The sequence below is a fragment of the Schistocerca serialis genome, chromosome 1 (genome assembly GCF_023864345.2).
Source record: "Schistocerca serialis cubense isolate TAMUIC-IGC-003099 chromosome 1, iqSchSeri2.2, whole genome shotgun sequence".
Taxonomy (NCBI): domain Eukaryota; kingdom Metazoa; phylum Arthropoda; class Insecta; order Orthoptera; family Acrididae; genus Schistocerca; species Schistocerca serialis.
In genome coordinates this window covers 787,858,970-787,878,440 of record NC_064638.1, presented here as the reverse complement: position 1 = coordinate 787,878,440, position 19,471 = coordinate 787,858,970, and the positions used below count along the sequence as shown (strand labels likewise).

Below are 19,471 nucleotides of genomic sequence, written 5' to 3'. Positions count from 1 at the left end.
TCCATAATTCTTGCTCACATTTCAATATTTAAGCAGTAGTTGCCAACTGATGTTGAACAGTGTCTGTCACAATTGGTGAGCTACTTGACAAAATAATCTCAACAGCCCACAGTTTTTAGCAGCACTAAGTGATGTTTCATATACGATAGTGGAATATTGTCTTTGATTATTCTCTTAATAGACATGGTATAAATTTTGGTGGTGTCTGGCATGATTACTACAGCTATTTCCATATTGCCTAAGAATCATACAAACAGTAGCTGAAAAGGGCGACAGCACTCACTGCTTTCAGTTGCTTAAAATGCTGGTAAACGTGACTTGCATGTCATTGTTTTTTCACAGTATACAACGTATAAATAAAAATAATGACGTGTTATAACAGGTCAGTATATTATAATCATCCGCAATAATTTATTTCTGAAGAGCACAAGTTTCTGTGCTGATCTACAGCATGAGGGAAAAATAAAAATTCCTGCCAAATTCGGAATTATCGTTGGAACCACATTAATTTCTCAGTTTAACGTTTCTGCCCAGAAGAATTACGTACAATCCATTGGCTTTCATAAAAATACGAAACACTTTAATTTCTCTCTATTTCACGTTTCTATTCACATGATTTATGCACAATTAATCGGATTTTTTTTTTAAATGGCTACTCGCTTCTTTTGACTTTCGTTGTGGTTCTGGTTCTTCGTTCAGACATTCATTACATCAAGATACAAACAATAACATCCAAAATAGTTGAGATTACAGCTTAATCAGTAATTCAACTGGGATGAGCATACCACACAACTGCTGTAACTTCGATTGTACATGTCTGCTTACGTTATTGGTGCAACCTCTGTGGTTCAACTGCAAAGATCGATAGACGTACTCATGAAGTCGATTTAGCTTCATTTACGTCACGATGACATAGCGTTACGTTACTATGGCGTAGGGTCCTCCGCACCTAGCATGAGATGAATGCTACCCTATATGGAACGACGTGACTGTAGAGAGGAAAGTCATCAAACAGTGTTTTCGGACGAATCCAGATTCTGCTTGTTTAAAAAATGATGGCAGCATTTTGGTTCGCGCATACAGGGGGAGCGGATCACAGTGACTGCATTCGCACAAGGCATACAACGCTCGAGGCTCTATGGTGTGGGATGGTATTGTGTACTACCACAAAACACAGTTGTTGTATGTCTAGGGCACTGCGAACAATGTCACGTACGTACATCTGCGACCCGTAGCCATACCCTTTTTGTAAAACACCCCAGACGCCATTCTTCAGCAAGCCACTTCCCGACTGCATGTTGCTGCACGAACACTTGCCTTCGTGGTGACACAGGTTTTCAGACTTTTGACATGGCCCGCCAGATCACCAAACTGGTCACCAGTCGGAAATGTGTGAGATATGGAGAAACAACGGGCGCAGTGCTGTGACCCAATGCCGACCACCACAGATGACTTCTGAAGCAGCATGTATGGCTATATCACAATACACCATTCGCGCCTTATATGTGTCGATGCCATCACACATGGAACAAGTTATCAGTGCCCATGACGGACCCTATACCTTCTAGGCAACAGGGCACATGCTTAGCCGATGTGACTGAAATGCTAATCACTTCCGCAGAACGTATTAATGCACACATCCTATGAATGTGAATGTCCTATCTCTAACCGTTGAAGATTTTCTTTTTTTTCTTCGGCACATGAGTCTGACCTATCTTCCTGTTCACATCAAGTCATACTCCCGTTACACTATTTCCAGCTGTTGTAATATTATCCCATATTCTGTCTGATCAGAGATCCTTAACTTCTTCATTTTGTTACGGTACCATCCCGTCACGACGCGCGCTGAATCCAAATCTCCCGCTGCTGATCGGAGCGTGGGGCGTGCGCGCTATCCGAGTAACTTCCTGACGCCCCACAGACAATGGAGACGCTGCGAAGTCGGCTGCCGCTCGTCCCTCCGGTAGGCGCTGCCGCCCTTTCCTCTCAGATCAGCCGCGCGACAGCGCCTGGAGTGATAGCGGGATCTCAGGAAGTCCCCTCGGCGTGCCGTGTCTCCACCGACTGGGTCTCATTGCTGGACTTCTTAATAACAAACTGCCTTGGTTCGCTATCGATCTGCTCCAGTTTCGTTGCGGTGCAAAACTTCGCGTAGCGAGGGAGTTCCTGTGTCTTCTAGGGCCCCATGTGGGTTCTGCTGCTGATTAGTTGAGAAAGTCACTATTTCTGGCTAGATCAGTGAACTGGAATATGTGTTAAATTTCTTAGTTCACCGCGAGCCAGTGGTCATACAAATTTACGTAACTGCATTTGAATCGCTATTTGCCAGTGGGAACAGCTATTGTTGAAAGAGTGTGTTATTGCCTACTGGCTGCCAAACAAATTGCTGTAAGTTCTTTATTACCCTGCTGCACAGCGTAGTTAACCTTAATTCTAGTTATTCCATATTTTGGCACCCTTCCCTCTGGTGGTTAATAATTAATACGGATAAAACCGATTTGTGGCTACGGTGTTTAAGGCTGTAGTTGCTAATGATTCCTGATTGTTTTGTGTGAATTTTTACAACCGTTTCAAGAGAGTTGAGAGACTGATAATATTTTAAGTAAATAAAAGGAAGGCATTAATCCGCATTCTTGAGATAATGGTTCAAGCTGCGAGCGAGCATTTTATTTGCTTCAAAATAAATTCACTTAAGGGGTTTAATTTTTTGTTCTTGAGCTGTTGTTACTGGATATTGAACTGACGAAGTTGTGTTGATGTTTTACCTATATGTGCATGTGGTTTTTCCTATTGAATTATGAACGTACTTGTAAATGATAACTAAATGCACAGCCCTACTGGGTGGTAGTTGATTCGATTTTTTTAGTGTAAATAAATGTTTTTTTGAAATTAGCGGACGCCTTTCAACACGACATCACCACTCCAAATCCTAGTTCCGCTACGCATTTCACTTCACTGAACTGCACCTGCTAAATTGTGCCTTTACATTTCGCTTTCCTGATTTCCTGGCTTCCGCGTTGATAACGTCGCTGTTGAGCTCGCATAAGCTCCATCCACTTCCTTCCTTTCTAGCCTCCCTATCACGTTTAAGATTCTCAATTTCCACGCTCAGTCTCGTAGAATGTTTTTCTTTTCGTTGGCTGTTTAGTTTTTTTCCTTTCCCAGCCCTAAACGTATTTCATCATTTTGATGTAATCGAAATGTGTCACGTAGAGTGGCAGGGCATCTGTGAGCGTTCCTCTAATACTGTAAGAACATTGGATCACAGGATGGCGAACTGCAGAATGGCGACCGTCAGCTGCAAAGTTAAGATTAGACGCTGCACATGTTTGTTCCTTAATCAAACGTCAGGAACCAACGGACCAAACTGCCGAGCAATAACCAAGCAGTCAAAACTGACTTCATAGCGGAGCTTCCTCGTACGACCGCGTGAAGCGTTGCAGCTTCGCCGCCAGCACAGATCTTGTGGGACTCAGCGCACTGGGATAGTCCAGAACGGTATACCAGGAGTGGCCGGTCTGGTAGCATGTTCCCCTACTTCTGAGAATTCTTCCATTCATTTCCGCTCGGGCGCCATGTGGCAAATTACGCAAAACTGAAATCATTAAGTCATAATGGGGAGATATCATCACAATTGACATTAATGCCTGATGTACCTCACGGAAGTATAATAGGACTGTTATTATTCACGAAATGTGTATACCTGACAGTTGCGATTTTAGCTTCCTCACGCGTTACACAATGCAACCTCCGCCACATACCATATGAATGGCTTAAAATTACAGCTGTAATTCCTTCTCCCATCAACTGTGAGGCTTGATCTACAATGAAGTTTTCCATAGGAAAATACAAAGCATCAATCTAAAGTCAATGTCGGCTTTATCTATTTCATTAGTAAATCAGCTATGGAGTGACAGATTTATGACGTCGTGTAAAAATATCTGTGACGAAGATTGCAGTAGCCGAATGTCCCTCACCAATGATAAATTAGTAGCAATACTAGGAGTATCCCAGATTTTAATTCCTTAGCGGTCTCCTGCACGTACTTGTATTTCAGTGATGTATAATTTAGAACCAAAGGATGGATATGCTACGTGAAGGTGACTTCAGACAATGTCCCACCTCCCACTACTGTTTCCCTAGTTGTACTCAATGGAGATAATCTTTCTTGCTGACGCTGTGCTAGGAATCATTTGACCATTCATAGTTTGGTACTGATCTAAACACCATTTCTACCTTGCGCTGCATCTCATGGATTAGTCCGGAGAGTATTCACAATGTCAGGAGGTTACAGCGGCTGATCCCACGGTATGTCAACAGCCTCAGTCGCAGCGGTGATACTGCTGGCATCTGAAACCGTTTGCAGTACATCTCCCCACAAATCTTTGAACAATATTGGTTTTCTTCGTATCCTAGTGAATCATGCTTTTGCTATGCAAGGAAATAGTGAGGCAAAGTTTTCACGCTGATCGTTTTGTGTTGTATGAGAGTAGGGCAGTCCCCTCAGCAGTTACGACCTACTGCCCGTTTTTTCTTCGTTCTTACCGTAGTACAGTTTATACGTCTGTTTCCTTACACCTTGTGGACGTCGTGTGTGCAGGGTGACTCTGGCAGCCCGATGGAGGTGGACGGCGAGGTGGTGGGGCTGGCCTCGTGGCAGCAGGGCTGCGGCCTGCAGGGCTACCCCACCGTCTACACCAGGGTCTCCGCCTTCATCGACTGGATCGAAGAAAACAAGAAATGACCGCACGCAATCTGACTGAGGATTGCGCATTTCCTACAACAACAATAAAGTAGATAGCGCAACATGAATTCCGCTTGTTTCCATTTCTTTAGCTATGTGGGCTACTACTTGGTGTAAGATTTTTCCTGTATCTTCGTATCAACGCTTTGTCAAATTTCTTACAATTTTCAAATGTTTTTCTCCGAAATGAAAGCGAGATGAAAGCTTATACGTCAGCTCCAGAATCCTTCCAGAGTGATTGACGACGAAATCCCTTTGACAACAAAACTACGAAAACTGTTTATTTTTTAAGGTTCGATCTGTCACTAAATGGAAACCACAGTGCAAAAATTGAGAAATGTTTTATTTGTAACATTTATCTACACCTTCCTGATGTTTTCCACACAGTAGCCGGGCGCTAATAACCTCGGCGTTGAGTGCCCGTAAGCTCCGAACACACATAGGCACAAAGTCGCCAAGCGGACTTAAATATTTGACGTTGCCATATGAGCAACAGAAGAGTAAGCAATCAAAGACCTTAAACCAATGTGACGAAAACAAATCTAACAACGCGTTACCAGCAATCCAATACCCTCGTCAAAGAAGGCAGCCGCCTACCCTTTCCACCACTCCTCTACGCTGGTCTGCTGCTCGTTGCCTGTGTCAAAATGCTTTTCTCGTAGTCTTTGGCTCATACGAGTTAAGAGACGAAAATCAGAGGGAGCAAAGTCCGGGCTGTATGGTGCGCGATCAGATACTTCCCATCGAAGAGACTGCAGCAGGGTATTTGTTGCAGCTACTTCAAAGTTCCTGTACCAATGCCACACTTTGCTGTTATGCGAGGCAGGTTATTGTAGGCTGCATGAAACCAAGAACCAGATAGCGCACTTGGCGGGAGACACAGTCGTTCTAGGCATCTTTATGTGCTAACTGTGCACCCAGAGCTGGCCGTTGGTGGCCGAGCGGTTCTAGACGCTTCAGTCAGGAACCGCACGACCGCTACGGTCGCAGGTTCGAATCCTGCCTCGGACATGGATGTGTGTGATGTCCTTAGGTTGGTTAGGTTTAAGTAGTTCTAAGTTATAGGGGACTGATGACCTCAGATTTTATTTTTTATTTATTTATTTATTTATTTGTGCACCCAGAGATGAAAAAAGTGGAGTGATGCGATTGATAGACGTGCTAGAGACGCTGTGCGACATAACTGCGCAAAGCTTCATCGGATTTGAAGTGCGGTTTTAATTTCCCAACCGATCGGACATTGAAGAAAAAGCCGTCATACCAAAATTTATTTTGAACCTTCCAGGCATATTAAAACTGTGTACCAGACCGTGACTTGAACGTGAGACCTTTGCCTTCGTGGGCAAGTGCTGTATCGACTGATCTATGGAACCATGAACCGTCCGCCAGGATGTGTCAGATCTGCATACCCTCCACTTCAGAGCGAAAATTAGCTGTGGTTAAAATTACTTCATTACAAAATAACACTCAGCGTTTGAATCTTAGTTTTCGGAAATCTATTTACACAGGTTTTAATGAAATAATTTTAGCAACAAATGTATACATTTTGTAGAATTATCATTATCTGTGTCTCATCATCGCCTCTTCACAAAGCAGGCTCGACGTAGTTCGAAGGTGGCACACTGCGAACGTTCGAATTAGCTTCACTCCCTAGGGTGGCACTTTACACATGATGGAGATTTAATGAACATTTCGTTGCGACATAATACAGTTTCATAGAGTTTTAAGACGCAGAGAGCAAACAACAACGTGATTTATACGTGAACTACCACACTGTAAGAGTACACGCATAATCATAAGACAACAGAAACCACATAGCATAGGTAGGGTACTTATACCTACATGGAAACTGGAAAAGTGGAGGATTTCTGCAGTAATCTCGAATGTCGAGTTACCTCTTCTGCTATGGTCCATAAAAGGTTATCTCTATTAATTATAAATAAATAATACTCTTGTGATGGGAATGTTATCAGAAATCTGAAATCGAAGTACGTTGCTCTCATTTCTGTAGTACAAGCGAATTTAGCTTTATCGTCGACTATCAGTACTATCAGACACTATTATGCAGTGCACTTTCATCAGTGCTGAAACTGTAATAAACAGGGTGCAACGTCAGCCTTTATGCCTTTCAGTGAATTTATTATGTTCTGTTTGTAATGATTCTAACAAAAAACAATAAGCGATCTTACGTCGTTTCAGCGTAGTTATTCTCCGGAAAATCTGAAATGTGCTGGTGGATGTAGACTATTTTAGGTACTGGCAACTAATTCGGAGTCTCTTCGCGTATTTATAAGCTGAGGGGAGTCCACATGTGTGCTAGTGTGACCCAGTGCATGGTGCTTGGAAGGTTGGCTGTGGCTTGTACTTAACAACTGAAATTCAAGTGAAATAATGATTTATTCAAGAAGTTAATCTCCGTGCTGTCTCGATCTACCCTATCGACCAACACACATCCCCATTACTTATACCGATCTGGATCGTAGTATATGAAATACTGAAAATCAGGTTATTCAAATTAAATAACTGAAATGTACCTTAATATAAATCCATATACATATATTGTTTATTAACTACTATAAGTGTTACATATTAGATGGGTAGATCGCATAACTAATGAGGAGATACTGAACAGAACTGGGGAGAAGGAGTTTGTGGCACAACTTGACTAGATTCGGGATCGGTTGGTAGGACATGTTCTGAGGCCTCAAGGGATCACCAATTTAGTAATGGAGAGCACCGTGGAGGGTAAAAATCGTAGAGGGAGACCAAGAAATGAATGCACCAAGCAGCTTCAGAGGAATGTAGGCTGCAGTAGGTACTGGGAGAAGAAGAAGCTCGCACAGGATAGAGTAGCATGGAGAGCTGCATCAAACCAGTCTCAGGATTGAAGACCACAACAACAACAACAAGCGTTACATATCATTTTCAAGAAGCGCCTTTATCACGCTCTTCCACAAGCTAACGTCAAATTCGTTATTCACAAAGTTATTGCAATGACCGCTATTCGAACAGTCAATTTACGTTAATAGTATACAAAAGTTCCAACAATATTTAGTGCAAGAAATATGAATAAATTTCGGAGCTATTACACATCAGTTATGGTATCAGTGTTTGTCATTAACTGATTGCTGCTTTATGTGGATACTGACAGACGATTTTTTGATGCTATGACTACTGGGGAGCGAATTGCAACCAGCTACCCGAAGGTTGATATTTAAATTTGGCAAGTAGCTCTGTTTTACCTCATGAGCTGCTAGTGGTATTATGAATCTGGCTGATTGATTTCGAGCTTTCCATTCGGCGATGGGTCCAAAGGGAACCATAGTAAAATCTACACCAGAGCTCGGTCAACCTACGTTTCACATTTCAAGATAACAAGAATCAATACTCCTTTAAATTAACTTATGTAGTGGAGATTGTAAGCAATGTTGAGTAAATATGAGTTTGTTTTAATCAATGATTGCTACACAAGTCATCTTACAAGAGTGTACAGTAAATGGGAAGTCAAATCATTGTTACTAAAAGTGACCAATAACAATTCATAAGTGAAAATAATCTGTTATGCTTATTAAATCATTTGGCAGTTTTAACTGTTTATGATTGCAAGTTTTGAATGCAGCTTCTTGTAGTTACATGAGACATATTGGTGAACATGAAGGTGTTGATGTATAAAACTTCGACATTTTAGATTTGCAATAGTAGTAGGACGTCGCGACAATGTCGCCTGAACTTGAAGAATGGGAGTAATGGATCTTAGGTTGCAGGTGATCATCTTCCTTCACGATATCGGCATGGTGTGGGATGGTCAGGAATCAGTTCGATTATCGGAATGCAAAATTACGCTCAAAGCACCATGCCTGCTGTTATTGCACGCATACGTGAAGCATAGTCGGATATCGTGACTTCATAGGCTCCCCCGGCATAATAAGTCTGGAAAGTCTCCTCGGATTTGCTGCCGGATCCTGAAACCAACTTGCTTCAATTTTCGACAATTCAGCTGTTTGCCATCTTTAGGAGAACGCTGATGATGCTGCTGAGTCCCGCTGAGAACTGATGCCAAGGCTGCAAATCATCGCCCTATATAGGCCTCCGTGACGTACACGGCGCGTCCGTCGCCCACCACAGATGCTGCCCTCCAAGACTGGACAGGTGGCGCCGCCCTTAGTGGAGCACCGAAGGCAATGATATATAGCTCTCAGAGACTATTTGCAAATACTCGGACTGGCCGCACCGGAGAACGTTATATTTGATGCAGGATAGCACAGGGCTGACCATTTTGTTATCACGAACGAATGCATGGAATGGCCCATGTTTCAATAATTTCTTCTCTACTAACATGCTAGCACAAACTATTGTGGAGCGAAATGCACCATGACCAGAATCAAAACTGGTGGACATCAGTTGGCATGCATGTATATCCTCGCAAAGTGATCCACAGCTCGAGTTCTGTAGTCTCCCTGAGTATTATTCCCTCTGGATACTTAACAGCCCCCAGAATCTCTTCGCTCTCTTGTGTAATTTTCGTCACCATTGCGATTCTCCTGCTCTTCCAGTGTACGAAAACTGAACCAAGTTGTTGTTTTATTCTGTGTAAGTCATGTTTCACCTGAGCATCCATGTGAGGGTTTGCACATTGCAAATTAGCGACAGTTGACTGAATACTCTGATTTACTTGCTGAGCGGTTCGTTCTTCTTCCAGATTTGCCCACGCATTTAGTCTGATTGCGAGGTGCTGTTTTCGCTCTTTAAACTTGGCGTTAATCACTGTTCGTGTTGTGTTTATATTTCTTCTTGCTTTGCAAGTTCGAATACCGTGTAATCTAAACTTTACTGCCGGATTCTTATTTCGTTCACGATGGTAAACAGACTTTTCATTTCCAGAGGAAACTGTTCTTCAGCTTTGAGCGACTCAGCTGTTTCATTGGCTGTTCCGTCGCTTGACTGGTGAAGTTTGCTGCTACATTCTGCTTGGTACGAAGATTATCTTGTCTAACTGCTAATAATTCGAGTTACCGCAAAATGTTGGCTATCAGATGTAGTACTCACACTTGATGCTTCACTACCCTCTTCTATTTCCTCTACGGCCTGAGTATTCAATAGCTGTAGACGCTCCATTCTAAACTGCGAGCGAGTTTTCACCATAACACATAAACAATTCTCTGAATATTGAAACTGTTCTGACCTACAGAGGTATACACTTAATACAAACGCTCACAACGTAAATATACGACAAGCACAAGAAATCGTGCAGAAAAATGACATTCAGTATAATATCAAATTCTTCGTTGAAGAATTACTCAGAGGACATGGAGCCAATTCAACACTATCGATAATAGATAAACATGAAAAGACTCTACCACACGGATTAATGAAAGTACATTACACTGAAGATAGTCAACATGGTTGTGCTTGCCTCGACAAAACGTAACGGTCGTGTCTGGGGCTCATACAAGAGACGCAGTTTCATCTACGGTAAACGTATTTGTTCCACAGCATGGTACGTGGAACAAAATACAATATAGAATCAGCACAATTCCAGTAATGTGTAACACAGAAGTCATGACACCGACGGCGCCAGTAATATGTTATCTCCAATATGAAATTACAAATAAATAATATTTTTGTATGGAAATCATGTATGAAATATGAAATCGAAGTACATTGCACTGAGCTCGGCAGTGCAACTGGATTTAGCTTTATTTTTGAGTATCAGTATGATCAAATCCCACACATAGTGCACATTCATCAATGCTGAAACTTTTATAACGCAATTTTAACTTCAGTCTTTACACCTTTCAATGAATTTATTATGTTCGATTTGTAATGATTCTAGTGTAAAAACAACAAGCGAACTTACGTCGTTTCAGTGCAGTTATTCTGCCGCAAATATGAAATGGACTGGCAGCATTCGTTTATTTTGGGCAGCTGCAATTAATTCTGAGTCTCCCAACCTAATTATAGGCAGAGCGGAGTCCACATGTATGCTAGTGGGACTCACTGCGTGGCGCTTGTAAAGGTAGCTGCCGGTTGTACTTACAACTGAAATTCAAGTTAAATAACGATTTATTTTAGTGGGTAATGACTGTGCTGCTTCGATCTACCCAGTTATCCTGTATACATCCCCAAGACGTACAAAGACATTGATCGCAGTACAGGAAATAATGATAATCAGGTTATTCAAATTAAATAGTTCAAACGTATACTAATATAAATCCATACATGATTCTCATTAATTACTACAACTGTTCACTATCAGTTACAACAAGAATCTTTATTAAACTCGCCCATAGGTTGACGTGAAATTCGTTACTCACAAAATTATTACAGTGAACACTGCAAGAATGAATGATTATGGCGGATCAAGCAATCCATACATCTTTTGTGATTGACCTTCGAATAAAAACTATATCAGAAGGCTTTTTCCGTCATCGAAATTTTGACAGATGGAGTAGTATATCACAAGGCTTTTTCCAACATCGAAATTTTGACAGGTGACAGTCAGATGACAGACAGTCTATCACAGAGCGCATAGCGCTGTTGCATTTGATTCAGGATTGTATGATTGCTGTCGCGTTGCTCACTCGAAGAATAATATTACATTATTTAAAATAATTTTCAAGTTTGTAATAAAATGGATAATCTAATTCTTTTCTTCAAGTCACACACGAAGATAGGAAAAGAGTATAGTGTAAGGGCAGGTGCTGTATGAAAGTGAAATCACGAAAAGAAAGTAGAAATTTTAAAAAAGTTCAGTACTTCTAAATCTTGAAGAACTTCCTCACAAATATGATGGGTTACCTTTGTGAAGTTAACGTAGTCCTATGCAGAGCAGCGCAGAATACTGAACTGAAATATGGAATTTAACAGAGTATTGTAGGACTTAAATCGAAAGAAGGCACTCGCAATAGACGACATTTTTGAGAATTATGAGATGTCTGAGGGAACATAAGACGAAAAAACTATTCCATCGGTATGCTAGACTTCTGCGGAGATTGACATACTTGCAGAAAACTGCAGTAATTCAAATATCAAATAAAGCAGGTGCTAAAACGTGTGAAAATTACATAATTGTCTTTTCGATAAGTCGGTATTTCAAAATAATGACAATAATTGTTTACAGAAGAATGGAAAGAATGCTAGACCTCGAGGAAGATGAAGTTGTCTTCCCAAGAACTGTATGAACAAGCTAGGCAGCGCCTCTCGTCGCCGGTGACTACAGAGTACAAGCACCCGGGTGCAACAGCCGGTCTGGTCGGTGATCTTCTTCGCTCTCGGACTTTGTGTTCTTCTAATGATTTCGACTTATCTTCATCGATGGGCAAAACGTCCTAGTCACTTCAAATTGAAAACAAAAATGCTCCACGGCGCCGAATAACACCACATAGAGACTTCTGGGAAATAATGCCTTACCACCATTTCATTTTACACAATAAAATAGATTGATGAAAGTCAAACGTACTCACGAAAGCGTCGCACTGGTGTTTTATACGCGATCTCCTTTATACAAAGTGTGGAAACTTGAAAATTCTTAGGGGTCCATACTGATGAGAATTTAAACAGGAGAAGACGTATTTTGAAACCCCTAACACAATTTAGCCACATTTGCACTTACGTTAGAAACACTGAAAAACTTGGGAACACATAGATCAGTAACCAGACATATTTTCAATATGTTAGAAAGAGAGGTGCACAACACCGCAACTAAAATTTTAGATAATTTATCCAGTGATACTAAGTGTCTGACAGATAGGAAAATTTGAAAAAAAATGGAAAAGTGTCTTCCTAAGAGCTTCTTACATTCCGTAGAAAAATTTATACTATTGCAGTGCGTAAAAGATGGTGGATAGAAACTACTAATTCACATTAGTAAATTTAATAACAAAAAAGATTATAATAAATAAAAAGAAAGTTATAAATATACTCTCTGAAATTTTCCTGGCGTATTTCTTCCCCTAACAATTTCGCGTGTGCAGCCGGATGCCGTAGACATTCTGCCACAATATTTTGGCCCAGAGACGTCCGGCCATCTTCAGGTGATTAGACAACTACTGAAGAACCCAGGTGCATTCACGGTGTTTATACCGAATCTCCCGCGTGTGAAAAGTGCTGGCGTCTTCCGTCGCAGTCATCACATGATGACACTCGCGGGCTAGCCGAGCTGTGTGTGCTTCTCTCAGTGGCTGAACTCACAGATAATCTAATTGCAGTGAGTATCAAATGACCCTCTCGATTCCGCTAGAACTGGATAGTTTTAACTATAAGGTTCCAATTTGTATGCAGTTTAAAGGCGTTGTCACGATTTATAATATTATCGGCAAGACGTATTTCCACCGATTCTATGATTAGTGATTCCCAAAGCTGGAATATCGAGCCAAAATGATGGTTTTATTGTATTCAATTGAGTTTCCGATGGAAATACAGAGTTCTGCTACTGCTGATTTTAAGCTGATTTAAAGTGGGTGTTTGCAAAATTCCCTGTGAATGTGGTGCTGCATATATATATATATATATATATATATATATATATATATATATATATATATATATATCTATATATATATATATATACAGGCCAGACGACACGTATTGTCCAAAAACGTTGTACAGAACAAGAAAGATACATCTATCTTCGGCAACCGTTAAAATCAGCACTAGCAGAACGCTGTTTTTAGATGGGGCGCTCCCAATGTAATACTATAGAACAAAAATTTTAGATCCAATTTCCAGTCTTTGGTATTCAGTAATCAAAGATTTGTGAAAATACTTCTTGTCGATAATCTTCTAAAATGTGACAACCGCTTTCAACTGGATAAAAATGGAAATCTATAAATAAAATTATCCAGTCAGAGCGGGATCGAGAGGGTCATTTGATACTCATTGTAATTAGATCATCTCTCAGTTCCAACACCGAGAGCAGCGCGTACAACTCGGCTGTCCCGCGCGTGACATGGCCTGACGCATATGCCGAAAGTCGCCAGCACATGTCGCATACACTAGATTCAGTATAAATATCGTGAATGCACTTGGGTTCTGCAGTAGTTGCCCTCTGACCTGAATGTGGCCTGACGTCTCCGGGCCGAAATATCGTGGCAGAATGTCAACGGGACCCAGTTACACATCCGAAAATGATAGAAGAAGTTATAAATGCTCATCATGTAGCCATATTTACAAATTAATTTGCAATGCGAACGTAAAATGACTTGTTCCATATCGTTGAAAGTTGTCATGTAAACGATTGATGGAACATGTAACTAATCAACTAGATGAGCCACACTTCCCTAAAATTTCTGCAACCATTCGCCTTCCCTACCACAGACCTTACGTGATTGTTCGATTTCATAACGCTTTGAAACATTTAGTCTAGACGTTCAATCTAAATACTGTAATCGGCGCAGTGACATGTATGTACGAGTACATAGCTACTATTTTATAATTAACAAACTAGCTTCTAGTATAGCTCACGATGCCAACATGGACATACGTTGTGCACCTCCGCTTACCGTATTGGAGGAAACGATTGCCTAATGGTGTAAACACAGGTATGTTGTTATTTCAAGTATTGCACATCTTGAATATGTGTCGTATTATGATAGTTACTGTATCCTATCATTTTTGGTTCCAGCTTTTGTAGATCCGAAGATGGCAACAGAGAATTGCCGAAATTTACACGAATAAAAGACTTTAGCTACCTTGGCAGCTGAAAATACATTCAGTGTTCATTCATTCTTTATGCATTTGCCACAAATCGCATCGATTCATAGAATATAAAGTGCTTAGTGCCATTTTTTTTTCGAATGAAACGTATGTTCTGGTGGTACTTTTTGAAAATATCATGTGTTGTTCAAAACATATGAAATTTTCGAATGGTGAATCGGGATAGTGATGGATGGAGGCCTGTATTGTGGTTGAACAGCACATATTTCGAGAAACGAATGTGAGGGGATGGTTTGGAGGAAGGCTGGGTGACCACCGTACGACGTGCGTTTGCGAGGAGTACCTAGTGAGTCACTTCAGCCCGACTAGCCCTACGATACAGAACATTCTACACCTATGTTTCAAGATAAAAACAATGAACTGAACTTTAATTCACTTGGGTGCCCCTAATGTAAATTGAAATCAGTCCTATATCGTACCTATTAAGAATATATACAGGTATATTCGATGACCAATATCTGCGGGAACAAATGTGACAGTGCACGGAAACCCCTTTGATACAGATCAGCAATAATGAAACAGTTATCCATGCATCACATACCACATTAATAAAGTAAACTGCATTATATTTTAACATTTCAGGTAAAAGCTGAAGTAGTTCGGCGTCTGCATACTGGTAAAAAGAAATTACCCTAAGGACAAACACACACCTCCATGCCCAAGGGAGGACTCGAACCTCCGCCGGGCCAGCCACATGATAGAAAGAGCAATTAAGGGAATAAATGGTGGTATTAAAACAATAACCACTATATGAGAGGTATACACTGAAGTTACAATGTTCATCAGACATTCGGTATATGCAGAAGAAAACGAACGTAACCCACAATCGGAAACTGAATATTACTAGAACATTATCCAAACGAACAAAATATGGTGACTTTGCGCAAAACCCGTACTAATTGACTGTTACTTACGCAAAGTGTAACAACTGATCCTTGTGTTATACCCTAATTGAAAGACATTTTGCAGGTAGCAGAGCCAAATGGTTTTACTTACAAAAGACAGGTGTATATTTGACTATACGATGTTAACTGTGGATGTAGGGCTTCTCTTGGCCAAAGGTTCAACCTTACGTTGACTGGGAACTGTGAAATGTGTTTGAAATAAGATACTCAAGTTCATAACGGTTAGGAGGGAACAATCACAAAGACAGGCCTAGTGACAGGTGTCTTGTACAACTTATATATATAGGAATATCGAATCAAAATGAGATTTTCAGACGCTTCTATTTATGAACAAGATAATAATACAGCACAGTTTTTTACGTTCCTTGGAAAAGTTGTGAGTTGCTGTAGAGCTCTCGATGTTCATAGAGCCAATTATAAAAGTCACATAATTAGCTATCTCCCTACCAATGATAACGATGATCTGAAAGTTTGTGATTAGCCCAGAGTGGTTTTAAGCGCTAACTATACTTACGAATTCTCAAAAGTCCGAAATTTTGTTTGTAGTCGACGTTTTTCCTGTGCCGAATATCTCCATACATGTACAAAAGGCAATGACCCGACTGACTGACTCACTGACTCATCATCGCGAAGCGTAAACGACTGAGGACAGAAACTAGAAATTTGTAGAGGTGTTGATCTTGTATTGTAAGTATCGGTTAAGAATGGATTTTTCGATATTCCGTTCTTTAGTGGGTGATGCAGAGAATGAAAGACTTCTTGAAAATATGTCACCATTAAAGCAATTTTGAAGCTAGACCTACAACATTTAGTATTTACTTCGTCGATCAGAAATAAAGAAACACGTGTTCCAGAATTTATTGAAATTTAGCCACTATAGAAGTGAAATAGTGGGTAGAAGATTATTTTGGAAATAAATAATTATTAAAGAACTACTAAAGTAAATGAAAAGTTTAATCTTTATAAATTGGTGTTTTACCTCTGAGTTATAAATAAAGATATATGTGTTTCAGTATTTTTGTGAATTCATCCCGTAAGTGGCCAAAATAGGGGATGAAATGTTTCAAGAAAGTATTTCATTACGAAAGTATTTATAAAGCTAAATCTGTAAAAAATTGAGTTTGGCGTCTCGGTTAAAAATAGTAAAGTTCGTGTTACACTGTTTTTGAAAATTCAACCCCTATGCAAGGAAAATCGGTAATGAACGTTATTATAGAAATATGTCATTACGTAATGACTTTTGAAGATAAATCAATGACTATTTGTATTTGACTTTGCTGTTAGAAGTAAAATGTGTATTTTTTTACGATAACTGGAAATTCAACCATTAAAGGGGATTAAATAGGAGGTGACATGTTGTATGAAAACATTTAGTTGCGAAAGTGTCTTTAAAACTATATCCTTGAAAAATGGAATTTATCTTCTCAGTTGGAAATAAAAATACGTGTTTCACAGTTTTTGGAAATTCAAAACCTAAGGGGGTGATGTAGGGCAAGGCCGATTCAGTGATTCATCACCAAACCCCAACTGGTAAGGACAGAAACCTGAAATTTGGAGAGAGGGTTGATCTTATACTGTATGCATCGTTTAAGAAGGAATTGTTGATAATTTCCACTTCGATGGGATGAGCGATGGGGGGGGGGGGGGGGGGAGGGGGGAAGGGGGGGGGGGGGAATAGGAGATGGAAAGGCTCTTGGAAATGTGTCGCTATTAGCACAGTTTCGAACTACAAAAATTCGTGTTCAGTTCCTCAGAAATAAAAAAAAAGTGTTTGACGATCTTTGTAAATTCAACTGCTGATGTCTGCTAATGATGTAAACTAGTGGGAAAAAGTTTTTTAAAAGCAAATCGCTATTAAAGAATTACTAATGTAGTTTTAAAGCTATATCTACGACATCTGACATTTGGCCTCTCACTTAGAAATACACTATACGTGTTTCAGTGTTTTTGGAATTTCAACATCTTAAAGGAATGAAAGAAGGCATGAAAAATTTTATGGAATTATTTAATTATGAAAACATTTTCTCAGCTAAATTTATGGAAATTCGCATTTGTCTTATCTGTAAAAGATTTAAAAAGACACGTGTTTTACTGTTCTTGGAAATTCAACCACTAACGGGGTAGTACTGGGTACAGGTGCCGATTATTTGGAGGCGTGGCAGATGGATGGTGTGTCAGGAGGCACTCTCCTCAGGGTAGAGGAGGTGATTGTAACCTGTGTACGCAGGTGGGAGCAGTAAAAGAAGAGTGACTTTCAAACATCTATTTCTGCAAATAGATCTCTCCTTTAGGGATCCTACAGCGATCCTCTGCCGCTGCTTGTCCGGGTGCGTTGCGAGCGCCCGGCTGCTACTCAGGAAGTGTATGCTGTGTCTCCACCCTCCGCACTCGAAGAAGATGGCGCTTGCGTATGTGGCTTAGACGCGCCGGACTAGGAGGTCCTCGATCCCCTCCTGTAATTGTGGCTCATCGCTGCTCTCTGAACCGCGATAACGGTTGACGTGTGGTCGAGAACTGCGCCGACCCTCGCCTGCCGTGCAGGTAGGCCTTGTGGCTCCGCTTAAGTGACTGGAAGGCTGATGTCCTGGCCCAAATCGACACGGAAGACCGTCAAACTACCCATTTGCGTTGGAAACTGTCAGCAGCGGTGAGCTCGTGACTGGTACCTACGGAGAGGAAGACATCTCTCCGGCCGCTATTCGTGGTGTTCAGTACGAGAAGGAAATCTATAACAGACTTATATCCAGCGTTAATAGCGTTTCAGGGAATCGAATGCGTGCGTCCCCTACACTATCGATCCTTCTGACTAACTCCCTTTTGAACTCAAATGCTGAAGTATTTATACTGTGAAATATCGGATGGTGTTGATCCAACGTGATTCATGTCGCGTTCTATATGCTTAATATATTTGTTGTGCCAACAGACTGATCCGTGACAATATTCAGTACGCCTTGTAAGTAGGCTGTTTAGGTTTTTTTATTGGTAACGCCACCTCTGTATGAAAATCACTGGCTGTGCTGTGTGCAGTCTGTTGCTGCTTTGCATTGTTGTAATACTCGCCATTGTAGTGTTGGGCAGCGGCAGCTGGATGTGAACAGCGCGTAGCGTTGCGCAGTTGGAGGTGAGCCGCCAGCAGTGGTGGATGTGGGGAGATGGCGGAGTTTTGAAATTTGTCATGAACTGCTATATTTATATATGATGATATCAGGGTAAATACATTGTTTGTTCTCTATTAATATCTTTCATTTGCTAACTATCCCTATCAGTAGTTAGTGCCTTCCATAGTTTGAATCTTTTATTTAGCTGGCAGTAGTGGCGCTCGCTGTATTGCAGTAGCTTGAGCAGCGAAGATTTTTGTGAGGTAAGTGATTTGTGAAAGGTATAGTTTAATGTTAGTCAGGGCCATTCTTTTGTAGGGAATTTTGAAAGTCAGATTGCGTTGCGCTAACAAAATATTGTGTGTCAGTTTAAGCACAGTCATGTATAATTGTTCAAAAAGGGGACGTTTCATATGTCGACCCTTAGCCGAGGATACCTCACTGGAATCTTCTGATTTTTTCTTGTAGTTTGTGTAATTAGTGTAGCTATTGTTTATTGCTAGCGCGTAATTGTAGAGAAAATCTCCTTTGTAGTTGCAGTCTTTCATTGTTGTACAGTAAAACAGTTGTGGCATGCATGTAGATTTGCACCAAGTATTTCGCAGCTGCAATTAACTAGATATTATTTTCAGTGCTATGTTAATGTGTTCTCTTATTTTTGATCTTCAAATTGTGTTTTTATGTGTTGTAGTGTGAAATACTGTGACAATAATGGCGTGTGAAAAACGTAATACTAGGCTCCAAAGTAAACTGAGAAATGACAGTGAAAATGAAACCAGTGTGTTAGCGCCACCGAGTAATGAATTAACTGATGTTCAAAGTAGTAATTTGGTAATTGTGCATAGGGAAATGGAGCGGGCTGCAAACAATGGTGTAGACAGTGAAACAGGTAGTGAACAGGGAAGCATTATCGATCGATCGGTCGGCAACAGCTCGCCTCAGGAATCCGAAATGACAGGACACAATTTCGCAAATACTGTAGATTCAGGTTTTGGGTCATCACCGTTTTC

General features: G+C 40.7%; 1 protein-coding gene across 1 annotated transcript in view; it reads left to right on the top strand.

The window, feature by feature from the left end:
• Positions 1-4,744, top strand: part of LOC126433499 (mite allergen Der f 3-like) — a 69,881-nt gene extending 65,137 nt beyond the window's left edge. The window contains exon 6 of the mRNA XM_050090449.1: positions 4,601-4,744. Within this exon, the coding sequence (XP_049946406.1) occupies positions 4,601-4,744 (144 nt within the window). The remainder of the gene's footprint in view (positions 1-4,600) is intronic.
• The last annotated feature ends 14,727 nt before the right edge of the window (positions 4,745-19,471 follow it).